Source organism: Candida margitis (genome assembly GCF_024628925.1).
Source record: "Candida margitis strain CBS 14175 chromosome Unknown scaffold11, whole genome shotgun sequence".
Classification (NCBI taxonomy): domain Eukaryota; kingdom Fungi; phylum Ascomycota; class Pichiomycetes; order Serinales; family Debaryomycetaceae; genus Lodderomyces; species Lodderomyces margitis.
The window spans coordinates 77405-95042 of NW_026261726.1; the positions used below are offsets into that span (position 1 = coordinate 77405).

General features: G+C 40.3%; 6 protein-coding genes across 6 annotated transcripts; 4 read left to right on the plus strand and 2 right to left on the minus strand. All coding sequences in view use genetic code 12, as the record gives it.

Annotated features, from left to right (window-relative positions):
- Positions 1 to 303: 303 nt before the first annotated feature.
- On the minus strand, positions 304 to 1059 carry MCM1 (transcription factor; the record flags this gene model as incomplete). The annotated part of the gene is made up of 1 exon (XM_051813593.1): positions 304 to 1059. The coding sequence occupies one exon, from the start codon at positions 1057 to 1059 to the stop codon at positions 304 to 306; it is 756 nt and encodes a 251-aa protein (XP_051674168.1).
- A 615-nt stretch (positions 1060 to 1674) lies between these two features.
- Positions 1675 to 2778, minus strand: CANMA_000162 (uncharacterized protein; the record flags this gene model as incomplete). The annotated part of the gene is made up of 1 exon (XM_051813603.1): positions 1675 to 2778. One exon carries the CDS (start codon positions 2776 to 2778, stop codon positions 1675 to 1677), a length of 1104 nt encoding a protein of 367 aa, XP_051674169.1.
- A 958-nt stretch (positions 2779 to 3736) lies between these two features.
- GPH1 (glycogen phosphorylase) lies at positions 3737 to 6442 on the plus strand (the record flags this gene model as incomplete). Its single annotated transcript, XM_051813614.1, has 1 exon — positions 3737 to 6442. The coding sequence occupies one exon, from the start codon at positions 3737 to 3739 to the stop codon at positions 6440 to 6442; it is 2706 nt and encodes a 901-aa protein (XP_051674170.1).
- A 1504-nt stretch (positions 6443 to 7946) lies between these two features.
- HGT13 (Hgt13p) lies at positions 7947 to 9638 on the plus strand (the record flags this gene model as incomplete). Its single annotated transcript, XM_051813625.1, has 1 exon — positions 7947 to 9638. The coding sequence occupies one exon, from the start codon at positions 7947 to 7949 to the stop codon at positions 9636 to 9638; it is 1692 nt and encodes a 563-aa protein (XP_051674171.1).
- A 289-nt stretch (positions 9639 to 9927) lies between these two features.
- On the plus strand, positions 9928 to 14176 carry CANMA_000165 (uncharacterized protein; the record flags this gene model as incomplete). The annotated part of the gene is made up of 2 exons (XM_051813636.1): positions 9928 to 12866; positions 13003 to 14176. The coding sequence occupies 2 exons, from the start codon at positions 9928 to 9930 to the stop codon at positions 14174 to 14176; spliced, it is 4113 nt and encodes a 1370-aa protein (XP_051674172.1).
- Positions 14177 to 14820: 644 nt separating this feature from the next.
- PMR1 (Ca(2+)/Mn(2+)-transporting P-type ATPase) lies at positions 14821 to 17586 on the plus strand (the record flags this gene model as incomplete). The annotated part of the gene is made up of 1 exon (XM_051813647.1): positions 14821 to 17586. The coding sequence occupies one exon, from the start codon at positions 14821 to 14823 to the stop codon at positions 17584 to 17586; it is 2766 nt and encodes a 921-aa protein (XP_051674173.1).
- Positions 17587 to 17638: the final 52 nt, after the last annotated feature.

Consider the following 17638-nt stretch of genomic DNA (forward strand, 5'->3'; position numbering starts at 1 on the left):
AGACATAGTGATTCTAACGTCAGCAATCATTTCAGAACACTAAAATATAGTAAGTCAGAGTCAGGCAGAGTCATATGTAAGAGATGGACAGAGAATATATTTTTTTATAGCCAAAAAAGTTTATATAAAGTCAGAAGATAGACTATACAATGAGAGAAAAAAAAACACCACAATTGTAGAATCAGTATAACGTAGAGGTGGTCCTTGGGAATTGAAATATCAATGAACAAAATGTCGCCGTGAAATTAAGAAAAGGACTCATAATAAAACGAGGCTTCCAATTCACAACTTTATTATCATCATCTATTGATATTGTTGTTGATTAGGAATGTTACTATTTTGCATATTTGAAAAATATGCGTAGTCACCATATGGTATATTACCCGGCTGTCCAGGTTGTCCTGGCTGTTGTCCTTGTGCACCAGGGTTACCATATTGTGGAATACCATGAGGACCACCACCAGGTATTGGCTGCATTTGTTGTGGCTGTTGCTGATGATGTTGGGCAGCAGCAGCGGCAGCGGCAGCTTGTTGTTGTTGCTGCAATTGGGCATGTTGCTGTTGCTGTTGCGCTTGTGCTTGCTGCTGCTGTTGTTGCTGTTGACCAGGAGCTGGACTTTGTTCAGGTGAGTCAGCTTGTTCACCATCACTTTGATCTTGATCACCACCAAGGCCCTCTTCTGGTGCATTCAAACAAGCTTGAATCAAATTCTTACCCTCTGGCTTGGTCACCAATGGTTGTAATTTAGGTGTAGTAAAAGTATAAACCAACCCAGTTTCAGAAACAACCAACAAAAGAACTTGTGTACCTGTCAAGACACTCAACTCATAGGCTTTCTTCATAATACCAGCTTTTCTCTTACTAAAAGTAATATGGCGTCTACTCTTGTCTTGAATAAACTTGATTTCAATCTTTCTTCTCTCCTTCTGGGTCTTTCCTGATGACGGAACATCGTCGTCATCATCATCATCGGGTGGATTGGCTTGTGTGGTGTTGTTGATGGGGACACCATTGGCGCCAGTTTCAAACTCGGTATTTTCTTCAATCTTGGTTGACATCTAGACAAAAGTTAGTATTTGACTTATTCACAGCCTCTAGAACCTCAATTGGATGCACAGTTTGTGCAATAAAATATATGTAAACACACACTCCTTCCCCAATCGGTATATGTCTGAGCGAATCAAAAACAAAAAAAAGTGCCATAACAAAATAAAGTTTTTGGGAGATGGCTGGCTTTGGTGTAGTCAACTGCCTCCCTTTTTTTGTCATATATTACGCTCTATTGCAAAATGTTTAATATACATACGGCCACAGTAGATATATGCTAACGAGTCTATTGTTGTGAAAAGTATATAATCTTGTGTATATGTTTGATGGTTTCCTAGTTAGTAATATGCTCTCTTTTTTTTTTTTTTCTGTCTCCCTTTGTTGTTGTTTTACTGCCCAATTTGGATTTTGAGTGGATAAAATTTTATTGTGTGTATGGATGCACTTATTAACCCTCACTAGAGGTCGTGTACGAGACTATAATTTTGCATAACATAGGCAGAGAGTGTGAGAATATACTGCTAAGGAAGCGCAATATCTACAAGATTCCAAAAGACGAGGGAAACTGCTTGGATGGTTTAAATGTTTTCATTAATATACACAGATGTGTTTTTTTTCGAATTTGCTTAATTGCCGTTAGTCTGAACTTCATGCTTCAAGGGCGAGTTTACAAAGTTGACAGTGTCTGGTTCCACTTTTACTTCGACTTCTTCTTCCTGGATAGACTCGATTACTTCTGGAGTAGACTGTGCTGTACTCACCTCGCTCTTGACTTCAAGCTCCTCTTCGGTATTCTCCCTAACTTCAATGCCCAATCTCTTCAAAATCTTGCTGGTCTTTTCCTTAAAATCAAGCTGGCCATGATCGCCAGGGGAGTGTTTCCTTTGGTCCACAATTAGTGCTCTGATTAGCCTACTCTTGGTTATCACAGACCTTGGCACTTTGCTAACCAAATTCAGAAACAGAGTCAATAATTGGCAAAGCTCATCAGTGTTTGACACATCCTCAGATAGTAACTGTTCAAGAACTTCTTCCTCGATTTTTCTAAACTTGTCGATGGCTTTGTCAAAAAGAGACGAAAATCCACCAATGTCTGGTATGCTTGCAAAAACACTTTTTTGCTCTTCTAGGCTGTCAAAAATGTAATTGCCCTGAGTGACACTGTACTTGTTGAAATCTTGTAAGCCCCAGTCAGAATCATATTGTGCTAACAACTTCCTCTCAGCTTCTTTCTTTTCTTCAGCAAGCGTTTTCTTGTCAACCACTTTAGCCTGTTTGGGAGTAGCAACTTTTTGCTTCTTGCGAGCGGGAACCTTGACTACAAGATCATCATCTTCTTGCTCTTGCTCCTCGTCTAGTTCTGTAAATTCTGGCTCTCCTTTCGATCCGTACTTGATAAATATCTCCATATCTAACGGATCATTAGCTAGCTCAAATGCTCGATCTAACACAGTATCTTTCCTCCTCTTTTGAGAACTTTGAACAAAGTGTGCAGCTATATCGTCCTTACTCAATGGCTTGATGTCACCTGTTTTGATCCATATATACGTATCATCACTGAAAAATTTTATGGGCAAGATATTTGGCGTTGGTTCGTGTTGTTTATTTTTGGGTCGTTTATTGAGAATATGTGGCGGCAACAAGTCAACATCCAAAACCATAGCTGGCCATGCAGGGTATCCTTTCACCTTAGCGAGAACAATGCTTTTCGGAGGATATTCTTCTGACATGGCGAACAATGATTAGACTTTCTTGAACAGCTCGTCTTCTGATGGATTTTCCAATGTTTCGACTTTTCATTTTTCTCTTCTCTTCTGTCGGGAAAAATTATGCGTCATGCTGCTTTCACGACAATGACTGTAGTAGGAGCGTATGACGAAATTAGACCAAGGACTACCCTTCTTGGCGAGATTCTCCTTAACATCCAGTGTCGTGTCTTATGAAGGTACTGCTGGTAGGACTGCCAGATAGCCTGCTGGTTGTTTCCAACTTTCCACGAACTATAGGCTATAGCTCAACAATAAAAGATTAGAACTTACTTTTTAGTTTGTTACAGTGCGCAAAAAAAATAATGAACACAAATTGTTCTCTCCATTCCGAACTCCCCACGTTCTCCGAAACACAAAGGGGGGGGGGGGGGGGAAGTTAGACAAATTTTCTGTTGGGCACAATCCCTTCTTGCGTCTAGGTTCAGTGTAAAAGGAGCTTTGGTAACAATGACGAATAGACTCAATCCTATCATCTCGTCTGTAAATTGTTCGACAAGACTTATCTGTCAGAGACAATTAGGTTTTTATCTTTGCTCTTTGTAAACAAATTATCGAACCACAATTTGTAACCGCCCTTATGGAGATTGAACCAGCACCGAGACCCACTCATCTCTAATCTATCAGCTGATTCAAAAGGATTATACAATGTATTAAACAATGGTTCCTAAAGCAATAAATTCCTGGAGCTGCAACTTTATGTACAGCATTGTTCCGATAAATACAAGATCTACTTTAATCGGTTATTCTATCATAGCTCCGAAATTTAAATTAATCGTTAACTCCCCTGCGAGATTTGCCAAAAAAAAGAAAAGTCAACACATTTTGCTTTTATTTAAATTTAGCAAATTGCCAATTACATATTTCTTTTCTTTATTAGATACAGAGAGACTAGAGCTTTATATAATTCAATTGGTTTACAATGTCTCAAGATTATCTTACTCCTTCAACATTGCCCCACCCCCCCTTGAAGAGGACCAACACCGGGTTCACCCCTAACCAAATTATTGCCTTGGATGCTGAAATCCCTGAGTCTGCCAAGAATACCTGGTTCAGGTACTCTCAATTGGATATTTTAGACTCGAATTATAGAGGTCCACGTAACAAGACGGACACCGTTCACACCATTGTTGACGACACTGACAAGTTTGAAAAGGAATTTGTCAATCATGTTGAAACGTCGTTGGGAAGGTCCATGTACAATTGTGATGACTTGGCAGCTTACCAAGCTTCTGCAAACACTGTAAGGGATGCATTGGTTATTGATTGGTCCAACACTCAACAAAGACAAACAGTTCAAGACGGGAAAAGAGTCTACTACTTATCATTGGAGTTTTTAATGGGAAGAGCTATGGACAATGCATTGATCAACTTGAAATGTGAGAAAAACACCAAAGACGCATTGAATGACTTGGGGTTCAACTTGGAAGACGTTTTAGATCAAGAGCCAGATGCTGGTTTAGGTAATGGTGGGTTAGGTAGATTGGCTGCTTGTTTTGTCGATTCCTTGTCATCGAAAAACTACTCTGGTTGGGGATATGGTCTTAACTATCAGTACGGTATTTTTAAGCAAAAGATTATTGACAGTTTTCAAGTTGAAACACCTGATTATTGGTTAAGATACACCAATCCATGGGTTTTAGACAGGCACGAAATTCGTATCCCTGTTGACTTTTACGGATACGTTTATCAAGAGCAAGACCCCAACACCGGCAAGGTTAAAAAGAGCTGGAGTGGCGGTGAAAGAATCTTGGCTGTTCCTGCAGACTTCCCCGTTCCAGGATACAATACCGAGAACACCAACAATTTGAGATTATGGAATGCTAAACCAACACACGAATTCGACTTTACCAAGTTCAATGCTGGTGACTACCAACAGTCAGTAGCTGCCCAACAAAGAGCAGAAGCAATTACTGCTGTGCTTTACCCTAATGACAACTTTGAACAAGGTAAAGAGTTGAGATTGAAGCAACAATACTTTTGGGTTGCCGCTTCGTTGCACGATATTGTTCGTAGATTCAAAAAGAATCACAAGACCAACTGGAAAAAGTTCCCTGAACAGGTTGCTATTCAATTGAACGATACCCATCCAACATTGGCAATTGTTGAATTGCAAAGAATTTTGGTTGATTTAGAAGGGTTGGAGTGGGACTATGCTTGGTCTATTGTTACTAAAGTCTTTGCTTATACCAACCACACTGTGTTGGCTGAAGCTTTGGAGAAATGGCCAGTTGATGTAATTGGTCATTTACTTCCAAGACATTTGGAAATCATATACGACATCAACTATTTCTTTTTGAAATCAGTCGAGCATAGGTTCCCAGACGACCGTGACTTGTTGAGAAGAGTCTCTGTTATTGAGGAAGGATACCCTAAATCGGTGAGAATGGCTTACTTGGCTATTATTGGCTCTCACAAAGTTAATGGTGTCGCTGAATTGCACTCAGAGTTGATTAAAACCACCATCTTCAAAGATTTTGTCAAGGTGTTTGGTCCTGACAAGTTTACCAATGTTACCAATGGTATTACTCCTAGACGTTGGTTAAGACAAGCCAACCCTGAGTTGGCTGCGTTGATTGCCCAAAAATTGGACGATCCAAACTACGAATACTTGACAAACTTGGGCCGGTTGAAAAAATTGGAGCAATTTATCGACGATGAAAAGTTTTTGAGACAATGGGACGCTATCAAGTTTAATAATAAGCGCAGGTTGGCTGCCTTGATCAAGCAAGAAACTAATGTCGACGTTGACCCCACATTGCTTTTTGATGTTCAAGTGAAAAGAATACACGAATACAAAAGACAACAAATGAATATCTTTTCGGTCATTTATAGATATTTGCACATCAAGGAATTGATTGCTAAGGGTGTTTCAATTGACGAAATCAAGGAAAAGTACTACATTTCAAAAGCATCGATTTTTGGCGGTAAAGCTGCGCCGGGTTATTACATGGCCAAGACCATTATCCATTTGATCTGTAAGGTTGGTGAGGTTGTCAATAACGACACTGAAATTGGCAATCTTTTGAAGGTGGTATTCATTCCTGACTACAATGTGTCCAAGGCTGAAATCATTTGTCCTGGATCCGACTTGTCAAACCACATCTCCACTGCCGGTACCGAAGCTTCAGGAACATCCAATATGAAATTTGCCTTGAATGGTGGGTTAATCATTGGTACTGTTGACGGAGCCAATGTTGAAATCACTCGTGAAATTGGTGAAGAGAATATTTTCCTTTTTGGTAACTTGGCCGAGTCGGTTGATGAAATCAGACACAAACATTTTGTCGATGGTGTCAAAGTTCCTGAAACCTTACAAAAAGTGTTTGATGCAATCCAAAACGGAAAATTTGGTAACCCTGACGACTTTAAGCCTTTGATTGAAAGTATTAGAGATCATGGTGATAATTATCTTGTTACTGATGATTTTGACTTGTACTTGGATGCCCAAAGGAAAGTTGAGAATGTGTTTGGCCACCACGGTGCTGATGCTGAAGATGAGGACCACTTGAAGAGATGGGTTAGGAAGTCAGTGTGGAGTGTTGCAAACATGGGATTCTTTTCCAGTGATAGATGTATTGACGAGTATGCTGAGAATATCTGGAATATCGAACCATCTAACATCTAGATTACCTTTGAGGATACATGTTTCAGGAAAAGACGCCTGGGAGTATAGAGTGAAGTAGGCTAAGTAATAAAGTGTATACAAAGAGTTTTGAATTGAGGAAGCGTAGATGTACCTCGGAACTTCTCCGACGGGTTTCCGTTTGCACTTTTGTGGCGAATTTCATTATTTTTAAGAACAACAAACTTTTGTGGTTGGAAGTGAAGTAAAATCTGGGCCATAAACACGCGACTATGTAGTGTTTGTGCCCTCAATCTCGAACAATGTTTAGGTAGCAGAGGATGTTGGAAGAGACAATAGAATTGGTCTGGGGCGAGGACAATACGAATTACCCAAGACATATATCAGCCTTGCTTTTATCCCAAACAGTTTTAGCTGTAACAAGCGACGATATAAGTGACGATAATGTCCTATTCTGTTAGATACTCTAGTACGCGACACAAGTCAGCTTATGACGTAATAGTCCACTTGGGTGAGCTTTAGTTGGTGCCGCTTATATTTTAGACCCTAATTTAAATGTTTTTTGTGTAATTAGATTAATACGTGTTGAAATTGCCGTGTATTCACACGGGAGCTGGGAGCCAAAAATACGATTCTTCCGAACTTGGCAACAACTTGCAAGACTCATAACTTTTTCGTAACTGCCACTCTTCCTGGGCTATGCTTGGAAGCACTTTTCAAACTGAACAGTTTTAGCTGGTGTACATACTTGACATATGTCAAGAAGAAAAAAAAAGAAAGTGCGTGTTTTGCCAGAACTTTGTTGAATCTGTAACCATGTTGCATTAAAGACAAAAAAATGAGAGAAGACACGTCTTATAAAACTGGACTATTCTGGATAGCAACTATATAACCAGATAATCCTCTCGTGATAATAATTGGAAAACAATAAACATATAAACCTTTTAAAACAATGGAATTTTCTTGGGGAAACTATACAAAGCGTATAACAACGACCCACAATGCCATTTCCGTGAATCCTGTATAGAAAAACTTCAATATTGAAAACAATAAGATGCTTTGTTTACTGTAACTAAATTTATCTTCCCCACCATTAGGTTTTGCCACAATAGAAACACCAACTCACAAATATGCAAACTAAAATCACAAATAGTTGGGGGTGGCTCGAATCGGCTTTGTCACAAATACTATCGCTTTGCCGGTCTTACTGGAGTTTAGTGCGTGCTCAGTTGTACAAATCCCCACAATTATTTACTGTCGCAGTGGTGCTGACACGTTCGCCACTTGTGAAACACGAAATTGTTGTATATGCATGGAAGCTAAACATGGCTAAAATTATCTATCAAAACAATAGCTCCGACCTCCCCCCTTTGTGTACAGTTTGTAACCAATAAACGTGACAAATGTGACGCAGCAAGTCTAAAAGTGAAAAGACATGCAAGCAAGGACGCTGGTGGGGAATCATCATGTGGAGTGATATAAATAGCATGAGCTTCAGCAAATATGTTTTAACATACTCGCTCTCTCTGTATTTCCCTAGTGCATCATGGATTCTGACGAAGTTAAACCGACAGCATCTTATAGCGAAAAGTCCGAAAAGTCCAAACAATTCCTCAATGTTGACTTAAATGATTGTGAAGATCCCGACAGAATACATTCGTTTATGGGGATGTCTGGACCCAAACTAAACTACGCAGTCTCAATATTTGCCGGAGTTGGATTCTTATTATTTGGGTATGACCAAGGAGTCTATGGAAGTTTACTAAGCCTTGATTCATTTGAACGCACATTCCCCTCGATAAAATCATCGGCTAATTCGACGTTGCAGGGTGCTGTTATTGCTGTTTATGAACTAGGCTGTGGATTTGCCGCATTGTCTACGGTTTATCTTGGTGACAGGTTGGGGAGACTAAAGTGTATGTTTCTAGGTTGTGTTATTGTTGTGATTGGAGCTGCTTTGCAAGCTTCAGCATTCACTGTTACTCATTTAGCTATAGCCAGAGTTTTCACTGGATTCGGCACCGGCTACTTGACATCCACGGTCCCTGTCTGGCAATCTGAAATGAGCAAGGCTAAATCAAGAGGAAAATTGATCATGATGGAAGGTAGTTTAATCACTTTGGGTATTACCATTTCGTATTGGGTTGATTTTGGATTTTATTTCATCGACAGGGATGGAAATGATAGTAAAGCCATTTCATGGAGAATCCCCGTGGTGCTTCAAGCCATTTTTCCAATTTTTTTGCTCATGTTTGTTTTCAAATTCCCCGAATCCCCACGTTGGCTAATGGCAAAGGGTAGGGTGAGAGAAGCAAGAATCGTCTTTAGTGCCTTGTATAACGTTCCTGAAGGAGATGAAAAAATCACTGACCAACTAACTGAAATTCAAAGTGCCATTGAATTGGAAGTATCCAACGCCGAGGGGTTTAGTCTCAGAGCATTAACCGCCCAAGGACCAACACGGAACTTCCATAGATTAAGTTTAGCTTGTTGGTCACAGATTATGCAACAAATATCGGGAATCAACTTGATCACATACTATGCGGGTACAATTTTTCAGCAATACATTCACATGTCTCCGTTCAACTCAAGAATCTTGGCTGCTTGTAACGGAACCGAGTACTTTTTAGCTTCCTTATTGGGTATATTGTTTATTGAGAGAGTCGGAAGGAGGAGATTGTTGTTCTTTGGTGCTATTGGCCAATCTCTTTCCATGGTAGCTTTGACTGTTGCAGGATGGAAATCTCAAACAACATATGATGCTGGGGGGAATAGTACACCAGCTGGAGTTGCAGCCGCTGTGTTCCTTTTTGTGTTTAATTCGGTTTTTGGTATGACGTATCTTGGCGGAACTTGGTTGTACCCACCCGAAATCTCGGCACTTCAGTTGCGGGCTCCAACAGCTGCATTGTCTACAGCAAGTAATTGGGCATTCAACTTCCTTGTTGTGATGATAACGCCAGTCTGTTTCAAAAACATCCAGTACTACACGTACACCATATTTGCTGTTATCAATATTTTAATGGCGCCAGCAATTTACTTCTTTTATCCCGAAACTTCAGGCCGTACTTTGGAAGAAATGGACTATATTTTCAATCAATGCCCTACAAAAGAGCCCTGGAAAGTTGTTCAAATTGAGAAAAATACTCCAAGGAGACGCCATGCAGAAAATGATTTGGAAAAACCCACTACTGAGCATATCGATGAAGTCGATTCGGAAAGTTTACTTGCTAGTTGAGTGTATATGTGATATAATGAAGCGTTAGTATATTGTATTTACTGGTGTAGAACACTAGCCTTGATAAAAGAAGGCTCATCTGTGTAAAGCACTAGCCTTGATTGAAATTTAAATTGGGTAACTCGTCCGCAAAGACCATAGCTATGAAGTTTCAAACAGGAGAAACTTAGTCGCGTCTTACATTGCGACAATTTTGTTTTGCGCGTCAAAGTATTTGTTGTTACAATTTTACTTTTTTTCTAGATCTTTCACATTTCCGATCCCATCACCATTCCTATACCCAACAGCAATGGCAAATATACTTCAATTGATAGTCAACCAGACTTCTCCCGACAATAATGTTCGTAAGCTCTCGGAACTAGAGTTTAACGAAGCCGTGCAAAGCAACCCATCAGAGACAACGTATTTGATATTGGAAGCTGCATTAAACAGCTCACTTCCTATCGATGTCCGCCAGTCGTGCTTACTCCATTTGAAAAGATTAGTGCCTAAATTCTGGTCAATAGGGTTTTCCTCATTCATTGGGCCACCAATTGCTCAGGAATTGAAAGCAGCCATTAGAACAAAATTGTTGGAGCTAGTCTTAGGTACTAACAATTCCAAACTCAGAAATGGGGCAGCTTATGCAATCGTGCAAATAGCTTCCGTCGATTACCCCGATGAATGGCCCGACTTGGTAAATCAGTTGTATAATGCCGCTTCCAACTTGGACAACGAGGAGGCGATGCTAGGTGGATTACAAGTTTTGACCGACTTGGTTGATGATTTAATCACTGAAGAGCAGTTTTGGGACGAGGGAGTAGGCATTGGAATCAATAACCATATAAACCAAGTCCTTCAGAACACCAGAGTCGATATTCTGGTAAAGAGTCAGGCATTAAAGTTGTATGAGAACGTGTTGGCTGTTTTGCAAAGCCCCGAAGCATTTGCCAATGCAAATAGGAAACAAGCTATAGTAGGACAAATTAATGTTACTTTGGAGATTTTGCTCAGCTTGATAAAGTCTGATGGTGTTAATTTGATACAATTGGATTTCAAGAGTAGCCTTTTCAAAGTGATTGGGTCAGTCATTGGTCACTTTCATCTGCGTATTGCTACGGAAATAAAACGTAACCTTTTGATAGCCACCCTACAAAATTTGCATTTATTAGCACTGGTATTTAATGACGTTGCTTTGGACACTTATGATGTACCTAAGTTTTCTGAGTTGGATGCCCAGGAAGTGCTCAACGCATTGATTTACAACTTGTTTAATGCCATAGCTAGCATTCAACACGATGTGCTGATTTCAGAAGTGGCATCTATTGCCGAGTTTTACAAGGATGCAATTATCTGCACAGCATTGCCAAAGGAGATAATCGAAGAGTATGAGAATGACCTTGGTCTGTACGTGAGTGATATCACCGGTTTATCAGTGGCTATAAATCCCCGTGACGCCATAATCGACTTGTGGGGTGAGTTGAACGAAACAGACGCGCGTGGCCTATGCAGTATCATTGCGGAACTGTTTTCCAGTGACAGTAGGCTATTGGAAGCTGAGCTCTACACTTTCGAAGGGTTATTAGCAAATGACGCGCAATTGCCCGAGGTCTCACTAAACTCGATGCTATCATTGGTAAAGTACGACAGCTCTATAGTCACATCAAGATGTATCTTGTTGTTGCCAAAATATTTTGAAAATTTTATGGAGAAAGAAGCAAGAAGGGTCTTTACTGATTTGATCTCATTTGCAGAAAAAGGCGATGCTATTATTCAAGTTTCAACACTTGTCAGTTGCAGCTATTTTCAACATGTTATTGAATTTTCCACCTTAGACAGCTCGTTACAATTGACTATCTTTAAACTTGCGTATGCATTGGTGGATGATTGCGAAGAGGATGGCCTTCCCGTGTTGTTGGAAGCCATCACTCTGGGAATTTCAATAAACCCGGCGCGTGCAACAGAGCAACAAATCGGGACAGGTATCAGTGTGGTTGACTTGATTTTCAAAATTGCATTCAAGGACGCAGCAAATATACAATTGATATCAGATTCTTCTGATTGCTTAACAACATTGTTGCAAAACATCGACATGCAAGATTACCTCAATGCATGTGAGAAGTCATTGCCGTTTATATTTGAAATTATGGAGAAAAGTAATGGCGAATATACCCCGCAATTGTATTTAAGTTTGGAGCTCCTAAGCATCATATTAAAGTCATCTCCTGGCGATTTGCCACCTCGGATATTTGAATACACGTACCCTATATTGCAAAGTGTTTTACTCAGATCATCGGACGACCAGGTACTTCAAAGTGGAGGAGAAGTCTTTGACGAGTTGATCCAAAAGGCATCCAACTTGTTTGTAAACTACAAGGACCCATTGAGCGGCGTTTCAGGACTTGACTCAATGATGCAGATTGTGTCCAAGTTTTTGTCACCTCAATTGTCTGATGGTGCAGCCAATAAATGTGGATTAATAGTAGCATCACTAGTAAGCCAGTTCCAAACCTACTTATCTCCACAACTTTTGACGCAGATACTTGAGGCAACTGTCAATCGACTCGTTATTGCAAAAGAATCGATCACAATTGAAAACTTGGTTATGGTCTTTTGTCAGCTAGTGCTCAAATCCCCCGGGGACACGATAAACTTTTTGAGCAACATGGTTGTCAATCATAAATCGGGATTAGAGACAGTTTTGCCTATTTGGTTTGAGTCGTATGAAGTTACCCGAGGGTTCGATCCGATCAAGCAAAACTCCTTGGCGTTGGGTAGGATATTCACCTTGGGCGACCCAAGAATATCCAACTTGACTGTAAATGGGGAAATAATTCCATACGATGGCGATTTGATTATTACAAGGTCCATGGCCAAATCAATGCCTGATAGATACACCCAAATTTCAGCAGCGTTAAAGATTTTGAAACTTTTGGTTGGCGAATTGCAGTTTCAATGCCAACAACCAAGTGCTGACGAGTTTAATCAAGAGGGGGGTAACGAAGTTGAAGTTGAAGTTGAAGCTGAAGGTGGGGAGGATGATGGTTGGGAGGATATGGACGATATTGGGGTACCAAATTTTACAAAATTGAAGTCGTATGTTGACGATGACCACAAGGATAGAGCAGACGATGATAGTTTGAAGGCATTGTTGGTGGAGTTTTTCCGAGAATGTACTAGTAAGAACCTAGGCAATTTCAGTCACTATTACGAAAAGTTGGATGACAACGAAAAGAAAATCGTTAGCGAGTGTCTTATATTTTAATAAGAGGTGAGACTGATCTGGTACGAAATGGTTTGTATAGCTTTCTATGTCTAGTTTTAATGTCGCATTCAATTACGACACAAAAAGATTTGTCTTTGTCATCGCATCTCACAATTCTAGGTCTTCTGAAGACACTCTCAAGGAATTAATGAAAAGACTTCAAAGAGCAATGTCCTTCACCACCAAATTACTCAGAGTCAAGCCGGAGTCGATAACATTTTCCAAGGATCAATTTCTACCTCACATCGGTGACAAAGAAACAGAGGAAAACCTCAAAATTGCAGCAAAAGAGTTGCAAACAACAAATAATGTGATTGGGTTTCCCACTGAAACAGTCTATGGTCTTGGAGGGTCGGCATTGTCTGACGAGTCCGTCAAATCTATTTACAAAGCAAAAAACAGACCAGCTGATAACCCATTGATTGTCCATATTTCTTCGCTTGAACAGTTGCAGAGGCAACTTCTACCTCCAGATTACCAGATTCCACAATCATACCAAAAGTTGATGAATGAGTTTTGGCCAGGACCGTTGACTATCCTACTACCAGTGCATGAAAAGTCGCCCATTTCCAAATACGTAACTGCCAATCAGGATACTTTTGCCGTAAGGATGCCACTGCACCCAGTTGCCAGAGCATTGATTGCCATTAGTGATTTGCCATTGGCCGCTCCCTCGGCCAACTCATCAACCAAGCCCAGTCCCACTATGGCACAGCATGTAATGCATGACTTGCTGGGTAAAATACCTATTGTTCTAGACGGCGGGTCGAGCAAGGTTGGTGTTGAATCAACAGTGGTCAATGGGTTATGTTCGCCACCAATGTTGTTACGTCCAGGTGGGATTTCATTAGAGGATTTGAAACGAGTTGGAGGAAAAGATTGGGAAAATGTACAAATAGCAAAGCGCACAGCAGAGAGCAACGAGGCGGTAAAGACCCCTGGCATGAAATATAAACATTATTCACCAAATGCAAAGGTTATATTATTTATTAACTGTGGAGATGGAAAGGAGCAGATTACACAGTATATGAAGTCAAACAGCATCGATTTGAGCAAGACTAGAGTTGCATTGTTGAAATCAAAGTATTTCAATGACTTTAATGGCGTTGGTGTCGTTAGAGACTTGGGTAAAAGTGGAGAAGATATTTCCAGGAATTTGTTTAAACTTTTGAGAGAGGTTGATGAGGAAGACAAAGTTGATATCATATTTGTAGAGGGCGTGGATGAGACCAACGAGGGATTGGCTATAATGAATAGGTTGAACAAGGCGGCTGTTGAAGTTATTGAGGGGTGAAGTCAATTTCCTTTATAGAGTAATAACAATTATATTAGTAAGTTGGAGGATGAGATGAAGTGGCGCTCTTCTATTGGTCTTCTGTATGTATCTGAGCCATCTTTCCTCTGTCTCAAAGGGGAATTAGAGAGAATCTTTTTTATTTTATTTTTTCCTTTTTCGCGCGGATTACAGCGGGCCAAACTCATCAGTTTCTCTCTGTCTCAAAGCGCGAAGTAGACCCAAATTGTATCAATCAGGATGGAATGAATTATTAAGCAAAAGTCATAAAAATACTTCGCCACGTCCCCTTCCACACACGAACGTGTTATGTGTTACACTTGGGACATGTTTTCTTTCGTGTAGTCAGAATAGAAGATCCAACGTATACACACGTCTCAACTATATTCCCCCTTCGACGGAATCTGTCTCTAGCCAAGTAGTGTTATCTTCAACATGCCCAGTCAGCATTGAAATTTTTCGTTCAATTTCTTTTTTATCTTTTTTTTTTTTCAAAACCCAACGGCATTAAAAGTTCCACGTCTTTAATTCTCATAACAGAATCAAAACTTTTGCAACACGCTTTTAATACCCACCCACTTCTCATCCAAAACCTTTCGTTGACATAGTTGTACATTGACAATACTACAGTCTGTGTGAAAAACATGAGTAACCCCTTTGACATAGATCCAGAGCAAGTGAAACTCCCGCACAAGGCAAACACTCCATCACTAAAGTTTTGCTCAAAATCTATCGAAGAAACAGCATCGGAACTAGCTACTGATGTAAAGCTAGGGTTGGTTAACAACCAAGATGTGTTGAATCGTAGGTCGATATACGGGGCAAACGAATTGAATAGTGATGATGATGACAGTTTAGTATGGAAGTTTATTTCGTCGTTTTATCAAGATCCATTGATTTTGTTGTTGATTGGATCGGCGATCATTAGTTTTTGGATGGGCAATAGAGATGACGCCATAAGTATAACATTGGCCATCACGATTGTTGTTACTGTAGGTTTTGTCCAGGAATACAGATCGGAAAAGTCATTGGAGGCGTTGAACAAATTGGTCCCAGCAGAGGCAAAACTCACAAGAAACGGTAATACGTCACACGTGCTAGCATCAACCGTCGTTCCAGGAGACTTGGTTCATTTCTCTCAAGGTGATAGAATACCAGCCGATGTAAGATTAACAGAGGCTGTTTATTTGAGTATTGATGAGAGTAACTTGACGGGAGAAAATAGGCCAGTGAAAAAGACCACCGATGAGGTAACCATGAGGGACCCACCCGTGAATGAAAGAACAGATATTGCATTTATGGGCACATTAGTGAGAGATGGACACGGAAGTGGTATTGTCGTTGGTGTCGGAGCCCAAACCGTATTCGGTACCGTGTTTGAGATGATGAGCGAAATTGAAAAACCAAAGACTCCATTGCAACAAGCAATGGACAAGTTGGGAAAAGACTTGAGTATTTTCAGCTTCATTGTAATTGGTGTTATTTGCCTCATTGGAATCTTTCAAGGTAGATCGTGGCTCGACATGTTTCAAATCTCCGTATCTTTGGCTGTAGCAGCAATTCCTGAAGGTCTACCTATTATAGTCACAGTCACCTTGGCATTAGGAGTGTTGAGAATGGCAAAGCAAAAGGCTATAGTAAAGAGATTGCCTAGTGTTGAAACGTTGGGCTCGGTTAATGTGATTTGCTCAGACAAGACAGGTACATTGACCCAAAATCATATGACCGTGACTAAAATATGGACAGCTGATTTCAAAGGTAGCTTTAATACGCCATTCCTTGTTGTTGAGAGACTCGATGACAACGCCTTACACCATCAATTGACCGATAACATGAGAAAAGTGTTGGAGTGTGGGAATATATGTAACAATGCGCGATATTCCACTGAAAATGAGAAATATGTTGGAAATGCTAGTGATATAGCTTTGGTTGAATGTTTGCCCCATTTTGGTCTTGAGGATATCCGTGGACAATGGGAGAGGGTGTATGAGTTGCCCTTTTCGTCTGCTAAAAAATACATGGCTGTGTGTGTGCATAAAGGAGATATGGATAAACCGGAGACATTGGCAAAGGGAGCAACGGAAAAGATCTTGGCTCATTGTACGAAATACTATGACGAGAATGGTGAAGCCAAGCCAATCTCGGGTGCGATAAAAGAGCTCATTCACGAAAAATCAAAACTGTTGGCGCATGATGGGTTGAGAGTGTTGGCTTTTGCTCAAAATAACAAAAAGTATATTAATGAAAAGGATGAACATAGAGAGCCAGAGGAGTTGGTATTTTGTGGATTGATTGGTATGAAAGATCCACCAAGGCCTAATGTGGGCAAATCGATTTCAATGTTGATGAAGGGAGGTGTTCACGTCATTATGATTACTGGTGATTCCCCATCCACTGCGGTCAACATTGCCAAACAAATTGGCATGCCTATAACCGGTGACCGTTCAGTAATGATTGGTGACCAAATTGACCAGCTCAAGGAAGGCACGCTATCTGAAGCTATTCACGATGTGTCTGTTTTTGCAAGGACTACTCCCGAACACAAGGTCAAAATCGTTAAGGCGTTGCAGCGAAGAGGCGATATTGTTGCCATGACAGGAGATGGTGTTAATGATGCCCCTGCTTTGAAGTTGGCTGATATAGGTATTGCTATGGGAAAAAATGGAACTGATGTTGCTAAAGAGGCGGCAGATATGGTATTGACTGATGATGACTTCAGCACAATATTGAGTGCCATCGAAGAAGGTAAAGGAATATTCAACAATATTCAAAATTTCATCACCTTCCAATTGAGTACCAGTATTGCTGCATTGACGTTGATTGCATTGAGTACTTTTTTCGGATTACCCAACCCATTAAATGCCATGCAGATTTTGTGGATCAATATATTGATGGATGGTCCCCCAGCGCAATCGTTGGGAGTTGAACCAGTTGACCATGAGGTTATGAATAAGCCACCCAGGAAGCGGAATGATAAGATCCTTACGACACATTTAATCAAGCGTGTTTTGCAGTCGGCGTCAATCATCATTATTGGCACCTTGTACATCTTTGTCAAGGAAATGAAGGACGAACAGATTACTGCCAGGGACACAACAATGACATTCACCTGTTTTGTTTTGTTTGATATGTTTAACGCATTGTCGTGTCGTCATTATTCCAAATCGGTGTTTGATATGGGTTTACATAATCAAATGTTTAATTTTGCCGTGATTGGGTCCCTCATTGGCCAGCTTTGTGCTGTGTATGTGCCATTTTTCCAGGGCATATTCCAAACTGAAGCATTGACTTTGGGTGATATATTGCATTTGTTGATGTTGACAAGCACGGTGTTTATAGCTGATGAAGTAAGGAAATTTTTCGTTAGACGGAGGACAGTAACTACTAATAATTACAATTACGGTGTATAAAGTATAGAGGTTGATAATATATACTTATATATATATATATATATAAATGCTA